The 17205-nt window shown below is 45.3% G+C and overlaps 2 protein-coding genes across 6 annotated transcripts in view; one reads left to right on the top strand and one right to left on the bottom strand.

The window, feature by feature from the left end:
* sulf1 (sulfatase 1) overlaps positions 1–9839 on the top strand; it is a 79694-nt gene extending 69855 nt beyond the window's left edge. For 2 of the 4 annotated variants that reach the window (XM_047567770.1, XM_047567769.1), the window contains 8 exons: positions 108–354; positions 453–549; positions 1026–1117; positions 1236–1307; positions 2106–2278; positions 3258–3400; positions 3900–4023; positions 7951–9839. In XM_047567770.1, the coding sequence (XP_047423726.1) occupies positions 108–354; positions 453–549; positions 1026–1117; positions 1236–1307; positions 2106–2278; positions 3258–3400; positions 3900–4023; positions 7951–8900 (1898 nt within the window). In that variant the 3' untranslated portion in view covers positions 8901–9839. Of the gene's footprint in view, positions 1–107; positions 355–452; positions 550–1025; positions 1118–1235; positions 1308–2105; positions 2279–3257; positions 3401–3899; positions 4024–5295; positions 5330–7236; positions 7288–7950 lie in introns of all 4 variants that reach the window. The other 2 variants (XM_047567771.1, XM_047567773.1) reach the window with 2 other exon arrangements.
* The window catches only part of LOC124995427 (solute carrier organic anion transporter family member 5A1), a 42894-nt gene continuing 34843 nt past the window's right edge, over positions 9155–17205 (bottom strand). For both annotated transcript variants that reach the window (XM_047567775.1, XM_047567774.1), the window contains exons 7-10: positions 14866–15025; positions 14318–14559; positions 13574–13638; positions 9155–12622 (exon numbers count right to left, since the gene is read on the bottom strand). In XM_047567775.1, coding sequence (XP_047423731.1) covers positions 12165–12622; positions 13574–13638; positions 14318–14559; positions 14866–15025 — 925 coding nt within the window. In that variant the 3' untranslated portion in view covers positions 9155–12164. The remainder of the gene's footprint in view (positions 12623–13573; positions 13639–14317; positions 14560–14865; positions 15026–17205) is intronic.

Genomic DNA, 17205 nt, shown 5'->3' with positions numbered 1-17205 from the left:
TGTGTTTTTTTTTTGAAGGATTTGATGCCCTCTAGTGTTGCATGATGAAGGTGCAGCTGAAAACCTTTAAAACTCTGTGTTTGTCTTTTAAAAAAAAAAAAAAACAGGCTTTCGTCCACGTTTTGTCCACACCCGGCCTGCCAGGTCTCTGTCTGTGGAGTTCGAGGGCCAGATATACGACATCGACCTTCAGGCAGACGATCAGTCAGCTGTCCGCCGCCGCGTCATCTCAAAGCGCCACCAAAACCCAGAAGACCCAGAGTTCGACTTGGGGTCTGATGACGGTTCGGAGGAGATGCTGGCCGACGATACCAACGCGGTGGGATACCCAAACTCTGTGAAAGTTACCCACAAGTAAGAAATCAGTCTTCCTTGAAATTAAAATCAATTTGTCAAAAAAAAAAAAAAAAAAGAAATGAAATATTTAATATATTTCTTTGCTTCCCTTTAAGGTGTTACATCTTGATGAATGACAGCGTCCACTGTGAGAGAGAAATCTATCAGTCATCCAGAGCCTGGAAAGATCATAAGAGCTACGTGGATCAGGAGGTAAGTGCAACTGTAACTGGACTTTTATTAGAGATGAACGACGTGTGGGGAAGGACATCGATAACCGATATCATCAGCCTTCATGCTTATCGATTCCCGTTATCGATACTTTTTGTGCCGAATCTTTACCTCCCAGTCCAGAAGGTGGCAGTAATGCACCTAAAAGCCAACTGCTATAAAACAGAAGAAGAATCTCAAAGCGTGTCATTCACATCAAATCTCAGCAGAACTAGTGAGGTTCCAACGGCCAATTTCCTATTTGTTTTCTTACATAAGCTCTTATCTCTCGTTTAGAAACTCGATAAAATCTTTGTTGTTTGCACAAAGAAATTCACAGGAGGAACTGATAAAGAATCAGATTGATAATCAGAATCGATAACGGCATCTGTATCAGTAAAGTCCAGTTGATGTCCATCCCTAACGATGCATGAGACAAGAAATAATCGGTCGTGTTGCTTCCAACCTTTTCGTCCTAGATTGAAGCTCTTCAAGATAAAATCAAAAACCTTCGAGAAGTAAGAGGACACCTGAAGAGGACACGACCGGACGAGTGTGACTGTGGGAAGAGGTCAGTCAAACCCTAAAAATACGCCTTGACTTTATTTCCATACAACTTGTTTTAAGCCTGTTGGAATAAGAAGTGTATTTCCACGGTCCTTAGTCTCTTTCTCTGTTTATTAAACCAGCTACTACAGCAAAGGACACAGAAACAAGGGAGAGCGACTGAAGAGCAGGAATGAGCAGCTCCATCCGTTTAAGTGAGTTTCTTTTCCCCTTTAATTACGTCGTTGTCCCCGTCTAGTATTCTTGTATTCTTCATCAATCCTGACCGTGACACTCGTGTGTTTACAAAGTGTGTATTGTACATTGTTGCTGCACAGCTGCATGATCCTTGCAAGTTGCGACATTATGACTTAAGCCCATCTTCATTTCGGTTTGTGTTTCCCAGACGACCAGTCCATCATGTGTGTGCGTGTGCACACAAGATGCCTGTGACCCTAAAGCGCACACACACACACACACACACACACACACACACACACACGAGGCATGCCATCTCTAAATTCCCATTGACTGATTGGTTCCTGAATGGAGTTTAAATGGCAAAGCAGATGTTTGGCCGTGGACCTGCCTCGTGTGTGTGTGTGTGTGTGTGTGTGTGTGTGTGTGTGCGTGTGTGCGTCTGGAAGTGATTGAGCCGCATGGAAAGATAGAACGATTCAACAGAGAAGGGAAATCAGTCAGGCCCCCGAAACACAGTGATCAACTCGCACCAGGAAACACTAGGAACTAGTTATGCCAATACAAAGCAGCTGTTTTTTGGCAGCGCCCGTTGCTGCGCTGGGGCAGGGAGGACAGAGGGGACAGTGGCTAGCGTGTCATCCCAGAGAAAATTGGACATAGTAAAAAAAAAAAAAAAAAGCTTAAACATAAACAGACATCCTTCTGGAACCGTGTCCTCCGTGACTGTGGCTACTGGCGCCGGTAGAGGGAGGGTACTAAGGGGCTGATGTCACGTTTGCACTTTGGTAATTGTCCCCTTTTCTGGCCGACAGGGAGGCTGCACAGGAAATAGACGGGAAGGCACAGCTGTACAACGAGATCCGGAGGAGGAAGAAGGAGAGGAAGGAGAAGAAGCGGCAGAGGAAAGGGGACGACTGCAGCCTGCCGGGCCTCACTTGCTTCACACATAACAATGACCACTGGCAGACCGCTCCCTTCTGGACAAGTATGTGCATTGGCTTCGCGCTCCCTCGGTAGCTGCAAACCCCCGAGGCAAAGCTAGACTCAATCGTCTTGAACTTTGTGACACCGAAAACCACAATCCCGCTCCATCCAAACCAGTTTGCTCTGCGCTTTCCATCCAAGTTTTCCCTGAATATATTGAATTTGTCTGTTTTCACTCTGGGGGAGATGGACAACTTCTCCGGCGTATACGTATTATTCACGACTTGAACTCGCAAACCACATGTCAGTGTTTTTTTTTTGTTTTGTTTTGTTTCCACACGCTATTCCAGCAACACACGACGCTCAAGTCGACTAAATCGGGAGGTGATAATGGAAAAGAGCATTGCTGATTCAGTTTTTAGGCTGCTTTTTTTTAGTGTTTATATAAGGATGTTTGTAAAAAGATGGATGAAGCCACCGGGACTGAAAAACTGCAAAATATTCTTATATTCAATCAAATCATCTTGTATTCAAAAAAAAAAAAAAAAAACGGCCAATGAGTTAAGCTTTTTCTGCTTGACAAAAAAATCTTAAAATAAGCACAAAGTTCTTGTCTCTGAACAAAATATAAGCGTTTCTTTGATACAAGGATTTTTTTTTTTTTTTGCAGTGCAGGATGCAAAGAGTCTTTAGGATGCCGTTAGCAAAAGTGTGCTTGTGGTCCCTTGGAAATAATCCCATAGTTCGTTAGATATTACAGAATAAATAGAATATACAGTGTAGAGATTACTGCACTGCAGAGTGTCAGACAGTTGCATAGCAATTTCCCTTTGCATAAATTAAGTTATTAATATATTAAGCCTCAAAGAGAGACATATCACTAGAGGGCGACGAACAGTTTCCAGACCCAAGGCTTCAAAACCAACAGGCTCCCTGACATCAGCTCCTGCCCTCGCCCGTCTTTGCTAATTCGATTTCACACCTGTTTTCACATTGGCAGTCCTGGTGTTTTCACCACAATTGTGTCGATTCTTCTCTAGTGGGCGGATTCTGCGCCTGCACCAGCTCCAACAACAACACATACTGGTGCCTGAGAACCATCAACGAGACCCACAACACGCTCTTCTGTGAGTTCTCCACCGGCTTCCTGGAGTACTTTGACCTGAACAACGACCCCTACCAGGTGGGTGCAGTCATTTCTGATCATTTAACACCAAACACAGAAGCATATAACATATATATTTCTTTCTTTTTTTTAATTAAAATGTCTCATTTTACTCTGAAATGAAAGTGTAGACCAAATAAACAGCTGAAGTCTTTGTTTTTACACGTGAACACATTAGTGACATTCTTTCTTTCTTTCTTTCTAAAATGGAAATCAAATATTTTTCTTCCCAATTTTGTTGCAGAACTTCCCAGAAATGTGTGTCCTTTACAGGGCGTTTGCTTTCACTCTTCTGTTAAATGGGGTTAAAGTCTAGAGACTGGGACATGGTCCACTCCATGTTTTCAAGCTTTCCATCTTTTATCCTGAGGTCGATCTGATAGAGCTTGGACTAGAGTTTTGTGTCATTATCTTGCTGTAGGATGAATCCCTCACCAACTATACCAGAGCAAAAACTGATGCTGGTTTAAAACTTCAGAACTTTTTATCTGATGCTTCTTTTTTCTCGTGATTGCAGCTGACCAACACGGTGTACGCGGTGGATCGGGAGGTGCTCAACGCGCTCCATGCTCAGCTCATGGAGATGAGGAGCTGCCAGGGCTACAAGCAGTGTAACCCTCGTCCTAAAGGCTTGGAAACAGGTAAAAAAAAACGTAAAAACACGTAAAAAAAAAACGCTCCCTTTGATTCTACCGCCGGAAGCATAAAGTGACATGTTGCACTGATAAACCGGGGTAGTTGTAGCTGTTACGCCAAACGATGACTGAAACAGATTCTACACACACAGGAGAAGTTATCTTCCTGTATGTTATAATGAAACAAACCCCTGTAATCTGAGTGATATCCCTCAGGGTATCGTAGCCCGCTGTGTTTATGATGTGTTTCAGTCTCGGTTTGCGTGCGTGTTTGCACATATCTGCATGCTGCATGCGTTTGGGTCCCACCCAGTGATGAATGCTGAAATTTCAGGTGGAGGTGGACGAATCGAGATGTACGTTGTTTGCAAATGTGATGTCCTCTTCATATATTCACACACACACACATGCACTGACTTCTCTTTCAGCCCAGGATCTTCCGACTCTTCTGCTCTTTGAATATTCGCCCCCTCGTTCACATGCACGTTCTCACATTTTGTAGTTGTGCAAGAGAAGAAGGTCACGTTAGAGTTTTCCAATTTTCCTCTTTGTGAGTCACAGATATTTGGAGGATGCTGTCATCACAGCAATTGAGGCTGTCATTTTATTTGAGTATACCCACACACACACACACACATAATATATATATATATGTTTACAACCTCCACATGGGCCAAGCCTCCTTAACAGGAGACGTCCCACTGATGGAGATCTTTAATAAGTAATGTCACATTAACCTAAGCCACATTGCTTGTGTGTGGCACGAACCGAGTGCGTTGTTTATGCCCCGAGGATAAAACCCTCATGTCTGTAATTACCAGCCGGAGGAGTGGAGCTCTGGAGCGGCCAAGCTGCTCCGGGAGAACTGATTGTGTTTCAGCGCTGGCATCCTGGACGCGTCGGAGCCGTGCCAGCGCCGGTCACTAAAGAGCCGAGAGAAAAAAAAAAAAAAAAAAAACTAAAAACTTACTCTGGCTGCCCTTCGCTCCGTCGCCATGCCAGCTCTGCCAACCAGTGAAAATCCCCCTGCGGTTTACGTCAAAGTGATGTATCTGTCTCCTCGACTGTCCAGCCCCGATCACATGACCCGTCTTCTCCTCCTTTCGAATCTCCCCATCCTTCCCTTCCTCCTTCTAATCATCCAGTAATTCTCTCCACATAGCGAATAGCAGCAGTGCATGAAGGAATCCTCAGTGTGAATGACCTATTTATTTTCCCTCCCACGTTCCCCCTTGAATCAAAGCATTAACAATCGATTGCTTTTATTTTTCTGATCAGGAGGTAAAGATGGAGGAAGCTATGAGCCACACAGGTATCCGCCAAGTTTTGTTTCTCTTCAGTGGCTTTTATTTTCTTTTTTTTTTTTGTTTTTGTTCTTTTTTTAACACCTGCATGGGCCGAATTGCCTCATCCATTCCCACTAATACGTCCATCCATGGATTTGTCGATCTGATCTGTCGGCTGCATGCTGGGAGCGCGCTAACAAGTCGTAACGTTTGTTTTCACCTCTGTGCGCTCGGTTCTGGCTTCACCTTTACCTGCTTTTTGTAACTTTTGTCAGTCTGCAGCTACGTCCAACGCGCTGAGTGCTCTGAGCAGCAGGGGGCGGCTTCTCATTTCACACCTTTGCCGGTTCCTCCAATGAAATCAGAGTTGATCCTTTTTCTTTCGTTAGCTTTTGAACACGTAGCATGGCCACGAAAAAGCCGATAATCCAGAGTCGCACACGGACGTGCTGGATGTGTATTTACTGAGACCAGACCGAGCATTTGGGTGCACGTGAATGACCATGCATGATACTGTATCATCCCCCTCATGACATTAATGGAATAGTTTGACATTTTTGGGAGCTTAGAGACAGATGAGATAACCGACACCTACACAGCCAGGAGACGGAAGCTCAGCAGAGACAGTCCTAAAAAGACATTTAAGCTCATGACTCAACTTATTGTGACTTGTTTGTTTAACCTCCTGAGACCCGAGCTTTTATTTGGGATTAGTAGAACCTAGCGCCTTTAAAAAAAAAAAAAAAAAAGTATCAACTTTAAACAGGAAGTAGTAGTTTTTTGAAAGAAAACAAAACAAACAAACAAAAAAAAAACATTGTCCTCCTATGTGGACACTGGGATTATTTCATTATTTATATCATAGGTCTTCAACAAGGGGTTCACAACCCTGCAGGGGGGTCGCAAAATCTTTGGTTGATGAAACATTTTGTTTTTACATTAATAGTACTTAATACTACTTAATCTCTCCAACATTTTGGGGGTTCTTGGCCTGAAAAAACATTGAAGAGCCCTGATTTATATTATAGAGAAGTCACCAATCTGTGAGAAAAAACAAAACTGCTCATTTTATTACCTGAGCAAAGACAAAATTGCAAACAATGAAGTCCCAATGTCCTCAAACGAGTACTTGCTTATTAGCAAAAATGGCTAATTTGTTAAATATGCATATCAAACTAGAAACATTAAAAGGCATAAATAAATAAGCTTTAACCTTTGCTACCACTAGATGTCAGACTAAAGCGTCCACTAATGGGGACAATTGGCTTAAATTGTAAATCGGGGGCAACATTTCAGTTGATTAGACATTTTTTATATATATATATGTATATTTTAAAATTTCTTTAAACACACTTTAACATGAATCCAACATATTTTAGTAAAGGTGTAGCTTAATATCAAATGCAAAATTCTAATAGTAATTTATATTTATAAATAACACTAGGCCAATTTTAATATAGAACCCATATAGTAGGTAGGAGGTCCCTACTTAATCTCCCCATCCCCATCATCCCTTTAGCCTGAAAAATGTTGAAGACCCCTGCTATAAATGAAGCAGAATGAGCTGCAATAAAACCTAAAACTTAACGTCCCCATATGAGGACGCAGGGTCTCAGGAGGTTAATCTATTCATATTTCCAAAGACTGAAAACGACAGCTTTAGTTTGTTAGCATTCTTTCCCTCTACGCTAAGCTAACGTCTTCTGGCTTTAGGTTTGAGATGTGCATCAATAGTTTCATCTTCATGCCGGAAATAAATCGACACATTCCAACCCATTCCACGCCAGCCATACCCACAAACAAACAAACAAACAAACATCCGCCACGTAGCGCTCTCTTACCCGCAGCCTTCATCTAGCGCTAGAATGGACCTCACTGTCCTCAACACTGACTTCTCCACTCTCGACCTCTGTTTGTGGCACCTGCTTACCAGGCGGCAGCAGCACCGAAAGTGGTCAAAGAGGAGACAGAGCCTCTCCTTCCTGTGAGTCCCTAAGTTTGTGTCCGACCATCTCCGTCCTCTAGAAGCAGCAGCAGCGTCGGCAGCTGGAGGAGGAGGAGGAGGAAGAGGAGGAGGAGGAGGAGGAGGAGGAGAGCCGAACCGAAAGCTTCTCTTCTTCTTCTTCTTCTTCCTCGGTTTTTACTTGCAGACGTCAGACTGAGCCCAACTCTGATTTAAGCTTCTGCTTTGTCTCTTTTAGCTTTTTTGAATATATTACATCTGGCCTTACACCACTTCTTTTTTTCTCTTTCTTTTACCTGAGCATCTTTTTGTTTCTTCAGCCCTTTTTTATTCCAGGTTGCCGCCTTCTTTACTTTGCGTTTCAGTCCAGTCCGGGCCTGTGCCGTTAACTTCCACGTCTCTTGTGCAGCTTAGCGTGTCATGTCGGTTCTTTTCATTTTTTTATTTATTTTTTTTCTCATTTGAATTAGTAAAAAGGTAGCATGTGTTTGCACTACTGATGGCTTGAGCTCAGTGTGACTGCTGTGTTGATCTAGTTTATCTGCCGCTGCTTTGAAGTGTGTGTGTGCGCTTTAGTGCGAGCAGGAAGCTGGGCATGACTGCATGCTGTCTGAGACAACTATTTGCAGCCTGATCTTCCTCCTCCAGATCCTCACGGTCTTTGTGTTTCTGTTTCTCCGGCAGCTCTCAGCCCGCGTGGGAAGGACGACAGGGTTAAACTGCCCAACTTGACGGATGAGGAGGTGAACTGGCAGGGACTGGAGGATTTGTATAGCATAAACGAAAGCCTGTATGAATGTAGGCCCGACTACAGCCCCAGCCCAGACAACTGGGTCAACTTCCAGAAGGATGTAGATATTATGTTTGCACTGCGACACGTTTTGAACAAACTCAACCAAACCCATGAGCTCGACGACTCCACCCTGCCAGAGCTGGGCTCCGGGGCCGGGGGTGGAGGCCTCGAGGAGGCCAGCGGAGGAGAAGAAGAAGAAGAAGAGTCGGCCTCCGCCCGCGACGTCTGGCCGGGCCCGACCACCGAGACCCGCCTCGCCACCCCCGCCCCCAGCGAAACGGCACCGGCAGCAGAACCCACAACCCACGGGCCGGAGGGACGGAAGCTGGAATCCGCCAACGAGCTTCCCGGGAGGCCCGCGGCCGGCAGACGCCCGGCGCCGTCGGGCCCCGGGAGGGACGAGGTCGTCTTCCAGAGCGGCATGTGGGCGCAGCAGCTGGAGGAGATCGAGGGGGAGGCGTTCAGCGGGAACGGGATGACGGAGCTGGAGACGCGACACGGCAGCCTCCTGCGCTCTCACAACGGCCTCCGAGCCCAGATGGGAAGCGGCCCCGGCCACAACAGCCTCGACCCCGGGGACGAGGAGGACATTTTCCAGGCGCAGGGCTACCTCCCTTTCTCCACGCAGACTCTGAGCCCCGAGGTCAGCACCGCAGAGAGCCCCCCTCCCACCACCGCCGCCGCCAACAACGACGCCGCCGCCTCCGCCGCCACAATCGCCACCTCCACCACACAGACTAGCGCCCCCCAGAGCCTCGGGGTCCTCCTGAAAGCGCTGCCCCTCACCACGGACTACGAGGGCAGCGGCTCTCTGCCTCAACCCTCCAATCAGACCCTCTGAGGTGCACACGCACACACACACACACACACACACACCAACCAACCAGCCAATGAGCTTCTGGTCGCCATGGTGACCCAGAGACGCAGCGACGACGAGGAGGCGGCGGCGAGCTCGGGCGTTTTAAAGCCACCTCAGTCAGTCAGAGTTGTATAATGAGTATTAAAGTTATTGTTTATTTTTTTACTGGTGCCTACATTTATTAGTAAAACAGTGTTATGTTTTTTTTTCTTCCTTTCTTTCTTTTTTTTTTTCCATTTTTAAATCTATATATTTAGAAAAGTAAAAAGCCTTATTGCAGCTAAGTGTTGGGATTAAAGAAATTCCACGTGGATGAAATAACACCGTGTTTTTTTAAATACGTTTTTATGAAAAACAGTGTGAGTGGTGAAACCATCTCAACCCCCCCATCACACATCACATACCCCCACCCCCCCCCGCCCCCGACCCCAAATGCACTTTTGAATCCTCTCACAGGCTCCACCCACTAATCTGATGTCACATCTAAAAACTGGATTGTCAAATGTGTAAAAACCTGTTTCACACACGTTTTTTTTTTTTTTTTTGTTTATTTTTTTCTTTAACATGTAGTTAATTTAGACAATCATGGGACAGTTTAACACCCCCTGCTTCACGCTAAGAAACACTTTTTAATAATCGGTTGCACCATTTACTCACTTTTTAAGCCTTACTAATCACAGGGAGACGCTCACACAATCACCAGGGGGTTAGAAAGTGTTCATTGTGTAACTCTTTTTTTTATAATTTTTTTGTGTGTGTGTTCCAGAAACGTCACTAATTAGTTACAGGACGGTGCTTTGATAATCCAGCTTTGTCTACGACGATAAAAAGGATTCTGCCCTTTTTCTTTTCTTGACGGTGTGTGTGGAAGTGATTCAGGAAAACCATGTCGCTGTTAAGAAATAAACCCTTTCAACCTCATGCGTGTTTCGTTTTTGTTTTTGTTTGTGCAATAACTCCCAACAAGTCGACTTTTCAGTTTTTAATGACAAATATCAAGTATTCAAGGCATTTTTGTAAACCAGCTGTTCACAAACATCAACTAGACCTCGGCTCCTGAGGAACACAAAGATAATACGACCCCAGAACCTCGCTTCTTCGGTTAATATATATATATATATATGTATATATATCGAAAGGTAAAACGTGTTAAAGGCGCCACGTTTGAACTGCAGGAGGCGGTAGCAGGGAGCAGGTTTACAGTCCAGTGAAGGGATGATTCTCTACTCTCGCTCCTGCAACTCGAGATGCACAAAAAGCCTCGTTTGTTGATCTGACAAAAGGTCACGCCACAGGCTTTAAATACATTTAAAACTACATTTTTATTTTAACATGTTCAGGACATTTTTTTACCACAAACCTTTAGGATGAGAACAGAGCAGCTATTAATAAAAAAAAGAAAAAAAGAAAGACAATGTTAAATTATGAAGAGGAGGATCATGTTCATTAGCAGCAGTGAATTTGATCAATAATAGTTTTTTATTAATCAAGCATGATAAAGCTCAGAGGGAAGAGTAGAGAATCAGAGAGAGAGAAGGGCATTCAATAATAATAATAATAATCATTTCAATTAGTCAAGAAAAAATAATCCCTCCCTCAGTTGCATAAAATGAATTCATCCCCCATTTAAATAATACTGTTCTGGCACCGTGACACAAATCCACTGTTTAGTTTTATTAATTAATTTATTTATTTATTTGTTTTTTTGTTGTTTTAACTACAATGTCATGGGTTAGTTCATAAATATGCTTTTTTTTTAACTATGCGAGAGCTCTATATTATCTGCTTTAATATTTACACAATGATCGCACGCGAGTATTTTCAGTCATTTGAGGTCAAGTAATACTAAAAAAAAAAAATGAATTCAATCTTCACCTGCATCCGATTTCTCTACTCGCAAAACTATCAGGAACTAAAAATGAGTTCATACTGATCAGAATATAAAATACAGTAACTTTATTTAATCTTAGACTTATATATTTTAATCCCGCTCCTTAAAAGTTTGGTTTTTCAAAACACCTCTTCAGCACATGTGTGTGTTTGTGTGTGTTGGGGGTTAAACCACGAGATAACACGAGCCCAGTGTAACAGTTAAGGCTCACGCAAGCAGTTCAGACATGCCTTTTGATTTTTTTCTCAAGTGTGATCTTTGGAGAGCTAAAGTTCAGCAGTGATTAAGAACCGTTTTTGTTTTTTTATGTAGAACAGCAGATCTGACAAACATTCACCGGCCTTCGCGCCACAACAATCGTCGCCTGAACAATCAGATTTAAAAAAAAAAGGGCTCATGCTTTTCTGCGCTACTAATTTAAAAAGTCTACACCGCTAAGTCACTACTATATGTACACCTGACGGCTGCTAGAATGGGGAGGGGGGCGGTTACGAAGCCAAAACGATGCCGATTGTAGCAGCAGATGATCTTTAGGACGTACAGTAGCTTCAGTAAACGTCTGCGCGGTACCGTTGGTTTTTCGGCTTTGAGCGAGAAATAATAATAATAATAATAATAATACTAAAAAAAAACTTTGGGGCAGCTTCAAACTTAAGAAAAGCTGAGGGGTAACAACGCTGCCGCTCCCCTGGGAGGAGACAGCTTTGTTTACTGGACTGGCCGAGGCCTGAGAGGCACTGTTACATAGGAGGAACAAAAAAAAAGGTGTAATGGCTCAAACACACAAGAGGCTCTACTGATGATGATGATGGTGTGGTTATGGATGGATGGAGGAGAAGAAGAAGAAGAAGAAGAGAGGGGGCACAGAAGGAGCTGTACAGTACTGAGGAGAGAGGAGCTGTACATAGGATCTTGCATAGTACAGGTTTGTCTGTTGTGCTTTAGATGCCGTGTTGATGATGACTCATCTGTCCGTACAGAGGTTATAATGCCCTGCCCTTTTTTTTTTTTTTTTTTTTACCGGTAGCACCATGTGATGTCTCTACATCGTCCCACCCTCCAGGCGGAGGTCTGGCCTTCGGTGTGGATGCAGCTGATGATATGCTCGGAGGAAAAAAAGAACGTCTTTCAGCCTCCTGTCATCATAAACAATGAGCAGCCCTTTGAGGGTGTGTGTGTGTGTGTGGGGGTTTTAGGGGGGGGGGCGGGTGTATGGGAGGGGGCGCACTTGTGTCTCTGCCTGTCTGAAGTCTGAGGGGTGGAAAGCAGACGCTGTGTTGTGCAGAAACACAAACAGGAAGGCACGTGTCACACGGAGAGGGAGGAGGGGCTGGCGGCTGGCGGCTGGCGTGCTCTCAGACGTGGGCGGAGCCTCTGTGGTGATGCGGCAACAGGATCGGGGGAGTTATTGCTTTGAGGGAGTTGCCCGGGCAGCTGAGGCTGCTGTGGCCCCGGTCGAGCAGCAGGGCGGCCGGCGGCTCGGCCCGCGGCGGGATGAACACGGGGCAGGAGCGGGTGCGGGCGTGGCTCTTCTGGCCCCCGGCGTGGCATATGAGCTCGCTGACGGTGCCCAGCGGGGGCAGGCGCTGGCGCCAGCGCTCGGCCCGCGCCTCCTTGTGCTTGATCGAGTACCAGGTGAGGAAGATGAAGACGAAGCCGACGAACTTGAGGCTGGCGGCCAGGCCGAAGTAGACGAAGCGGAAGGAGGTGACGTCGTACTCCCAGCAGGAGCCGTGCACGCCGCAGTCCTGCTGCCACAGCATGCAGGTGGTGTCGATCACAGCACCGAAGTAGATGGGCGTGGGTATGTAGGCTGAGACAGACACAGACAGAGAGAGATAAAAATCTCATGAAGCATGAAAACACTATATTTTAAAATGTTTAGTTTAGTTTGTGTGTTTAAAAGTGGTGATGCAAAAATATGTACTTTTATAAACCAGTCAGCATTTATGGGACAGATGCTTTTGTTGCCAGCAACAATAATAAATAAAATAAAATGAACATAAATCTACTTATAACATTTAATTATAGACCAATGTGGATTATACATAAAAAAAAGAAGCAAAACTGTATGAAATATTTTAAATGTTGATTTGTTTTTGTTTTCACTCCACATCTATTTCTATTCAAACCATCGAGGATCAAGTTTACAATTTAACGCGGTGCAGTACCACTTTTCTACCACTCGATGGCCTCAGTTGACCTGATCATGTGGCAGCTCTGATGCTCAGACGTTAGAAACACATTTCAAAATGGATTTAATCAGTGCACGAGCACTGCAAACTAAAACCTCTAAGATCAAGAATAAAGTGAATTAAACGGAAAATTCGAACAAAGACGAAAAAAGCTTGTGTGTGTGTCGAGAATATTAAAGATAACTCTGTCCAAAAAGAGGTAGAAAAAACTATTTCTAAACAAGTATATGCAAGAGGAAGTGTGAAAAATGGAAGGGTGATGAGCGTCATGTTGTAATTACTTATCATACTGTATATTTATGAAGCATATATAATATATATACATAGGTTTTTCTACCCCTCTCTACACAAAGGTTTGCTGCATTCCTACTCTCTGTTAAGTCAGCGGCTTAGCCAGAAAGAAGGAGTCTCTTAAGAGATGTGACCGGCTGAGGCTTTTATGCATTGAAAAGCACGGGAGATGTTTAAAGATATTCTGAAAAAGTAGATTCAGTGGACGACAGAAAACAAATACATACGGTACAGAGAGAGCGGATCTAACAGAAAGTGCGAAACAGTCGGGGACTCACCGAGAGTTCTGAGCAAGACGAACTGCATCCCGAGAGCAAAAGGCCTCTCTTGTTCATCAACAGACCTGAGAACAGAGACACGGCATGAAACTTTCTGACATTATTCAGCACAGAAAGACAAAAGAAAATACACCAGCCCTTGAGGAAAGATGATTAAACTCTTAAACTTTACATGTACGTGGAAAAACACAAGTTCTGCCTTAATCTGACTTTAACTGGACAATTTAAGTGCATGTGAAATACGTTACTCCGACTAAAATCAGAGTTCTCTTCATCTGATTAATACGCCCAGATAATACGAATGGAAATCAGTTTTCCCCGACATGTTTACGCCTTAATTGGTATTTAACTGGACAACACGTGTGCACATGCTCCACGACTGCTGCCAAGAAAGACGGTTGCAGAAGAAGAAGGTAAACAGAGCCGGTAGAAGAATCACCTGAGGGATAGCGCCATCTTATCTGCACCTTAAGTACTGCACACGTTATGTACGAGATTAAAAAAGATGTTGTTGTTGTTTGAAATGCAGGTCTGCCGCGTGAACGAAAACCTTATTAACCCAATGAAAAGACACATATCGCCACCTAGTGTGGAGGAGGAGGACATGTTCCCGTCAGTTATTTGATTTTCTCCGTTGCATGTAAAGTGGGACAAGAACCTCATTCAGAAAGTCAAATTTCGAGCATAGCTCGAAGAACCTGTGCATGTAAACGCACTGAGTGACTGAAAGAAATGGTCCCTTGCCTGAGTGTGACGATGATGGCGGAGGGCTGGGCACAGGCGGTGATGAGCGTGACGATGAAGAGGAAGATGAGGAAGGGGATGAGCGTGTTGCAGGTGCGGTCACACTTCCCCGACATGGCGAAGCCGTTCTCGTTCAGGTAGGTCTTGACGATGACCAGCTGCAGCTGGTTGACCTGTCCCCCGGAGGACGGAGTGATGACCTGTCGGCTCTGCACGCAGCCGCAGTCGGTGTAGTTCCTGATCTGCAGTCGAAAAAGGAGAAAGATCCACTTTTTAAAATAATAATCATAATAATAATAACAGAGCTACACACAGACTGAGTGGCACCAGTGCCATCGAGTGATATAAACATTTCTCTTCCTCGCGTTGTCATTACTTCCTGTCACTTCCTGTACGTCCACAGCTGCGTGAATGGCCAGAAAACAGCTCTTTGTGTTTCCATCATGATTTGTGTATCCTTTCTTTGAAATTGCCTCGATTTCCGCCGCAGTTATTCATGAGCCGGGTAAACAAAAGCAGCAGCGAGCCTGAGGAATGTGCGCCCTCACCCCGGTGCTGTCGTTGCCCACGGTGCTGCATCCAGCCAGGCAGGGGTTGAAGTAGGTGATGCCGTCGGAGCCGCAGACCGGAGCGTACTCGTGGATCCTGCAGCCACAGTTCACGTTGCAACTGCCCGTCAGGTTCCTGTGGGTCATCGTCAGGGTCGGCCTGCGCAGTCGACAGAGAATGTTTGTTAAGGATCGAACACTTTAAATCATATTGGATACGGTAAAATGCACTGGAAAGGTTTTTTAATTTGCTGCAAGGCTTTCCACTGCATCTGCAGGACAATTTATTATTTTCTTTACTGATGTTAGTCTCAGTGCCGCCTCCTTTTCAACCGTTTCGCCCCTGGAGAAATGAAAACATATTAGTGCTGCACTTGTACACCGTCAAGACTCGACGCTGCAGGATGACACACGTTTCTGCGCGGCCCCACAAGCCATCAGTCAAACGGCAATTAAATAGTTTCTGTGTCTGGCTGCAGTGCAATTCAACAGAGCGACAGAAAGTGATTTATATGAAATGCAGCACAGGAGCCGACAGAGGCTGCCAATCCTTCTGACAATATTTACAATGGGAGCGTGTTATTAATCCGCCGCACATAATCCTTTTAATTAGCTTCAGTCTAGTCCTCTGCCGGCTTGTGCGGTGATATAAGAACGAGGCGCGAGGGGCTGACGGAGAGCCGCCGTCGCTCGTCTCTTTTGGGCCCGTGTGGGAACGGCTGATCTGAGCCAGACAGGACTTTGGCTCCGTCTAAACCGGGAGGCAGCGAAGCGAGTCCGGGGTTTTCTCTGGGAAGCTTCGCTCTGAGCCCCGCGGAGCAGAAACGGTGGGACGAGCCCCGACAACACAAACCGTCAGAGGTGATGCTGACACGGGGCCAAGAGCGATGGGGCGCTTCTCTGCGAAGCTTCCAAAGTCTAATAACGTGCGTGTTTTTTCGTCATACTGCGTAACGGTGCCTCCTTGTACCTTTCAGAGAGAAGTGGCATGAAATCAGCAGAATAGCAGAGAAATAGTCAGATATTTGGGCTTGTCCTGACAGAACAGTGCTGCATTCCTGACACCGAGCGCGTATTTGCATAAAAAGGCTTCGGCTCCAGCTGGAGTTGCAGGCTTGCAGCACCGATTACACGTGTCCTATTCCGGGCTAAAACTCGGCCTTGGCTGAACCCTCCAGATGTTGTGTCGTAATGCGCAGGATGCACCGCGTATAAACCCGAGCACCGAGACACGAGAGGCTTAATCTGCTCTGACACCGAGCAGGAAAACTCAAATTTACAAATCTACGAGTTGTCAAGAAGATACTAGCTTCAATGTTCTTCAGGTCAAGGACCCCAAACTGATGGGGAGATTAAGTAGGGACCCTCTGCCTACCTAAAACTCGGCCTAGTGCCATTTATAAATACACATTATCAACATCATTTCTGTAAAAAAAAAAAAAGGATATCTCTGACTACTTTTCAAATCTGTCGGTTCATTTAATTTTACAATTTAGATGCTATTAAACCCTGTGATTCAAGCTAATGCTGCTAATCTCCATGTTCAACTGTGACTTTTTGCCACTCTGCGGCCGTAACCATGGAGACTTCACTAGCTGTGACGTCACGTTCACACCCTCTATACTGTAGGTTTTCAAATTAACCTCTGCAGACGGCGAAGAACAGTTCATAAATTTAAAGTTGCCTCTTGTTGGCTCGATTCCTTCACAAGTCACGCAGTCTGAAGCCCGTCGGTGTGGGGCGGCCACGTCTAGACTGGCCTAAGTGCACAGACACAAAGGGCAGGCCGGGGCTAAACATTCCTCATGTGGGTGCTACCCGCCACCAGTGACCAGCGGTGCTCATAATGAGGAGCCCCACCGGCTCACACGGTCCCGTCGACCCCTCTATAAACACCGGCTCCGACAAAGACTCCAGTTATTAACGAGTCAGCTGAGGGTCTTTGAAGGGCACGCTGGCTTTTTGGCAAACAATCACCTCGATTAACTTAGTTATGCGAAAAGTAAATTTCACAGAGGTTTAGCAGTTTCCACTCTTGGGCGTATTTACGGGGGACTTCCTGTGGCCGGTTTGTCTATACAGCTTGGATAAGCAAACTTCTGCTGTCAAAGCGCTTTGTGTGGCAGCAAACAGAACAATAAGAGAGGGATGTTATTACAGTAGATGTGAAATATGTTTGCAATCAGAGTCTTTTCGCATCGGCCTGTGATCCGCCGCGTGCCAGCGAGCGTCTGCTGCCTATTTCTGCCGCGGCGCTGACGGGTCTGATGACTGTTTGTTGACTCTGCAGCCGGCTGCTGATGTTGGTGTCGAGCAGCAGAGTCAGAAATAGAGGTGGCA

This window comes from Mugil cephalus, chromosome 18 (assembly GCF_022458985.1).
Source record: "Mugil cephalus isolate CIBA_MC_2020 chromosome 18, CIBA_Mcephalus_1.1, whole genome shotgun sequence".
Taxonomy (NCBI): domain Eukaryota; kingdom Metazoa; phylum Chordata; class Actinopteri; order Mugiliformes; family Mugilidae; genus Mugil; species Mugil cephalus.
The sequence above is the reverse complement of the archived record's forward strand: the minus strand, read 5'-3'. Positions and strand labels throughout refer to the sequence as shown.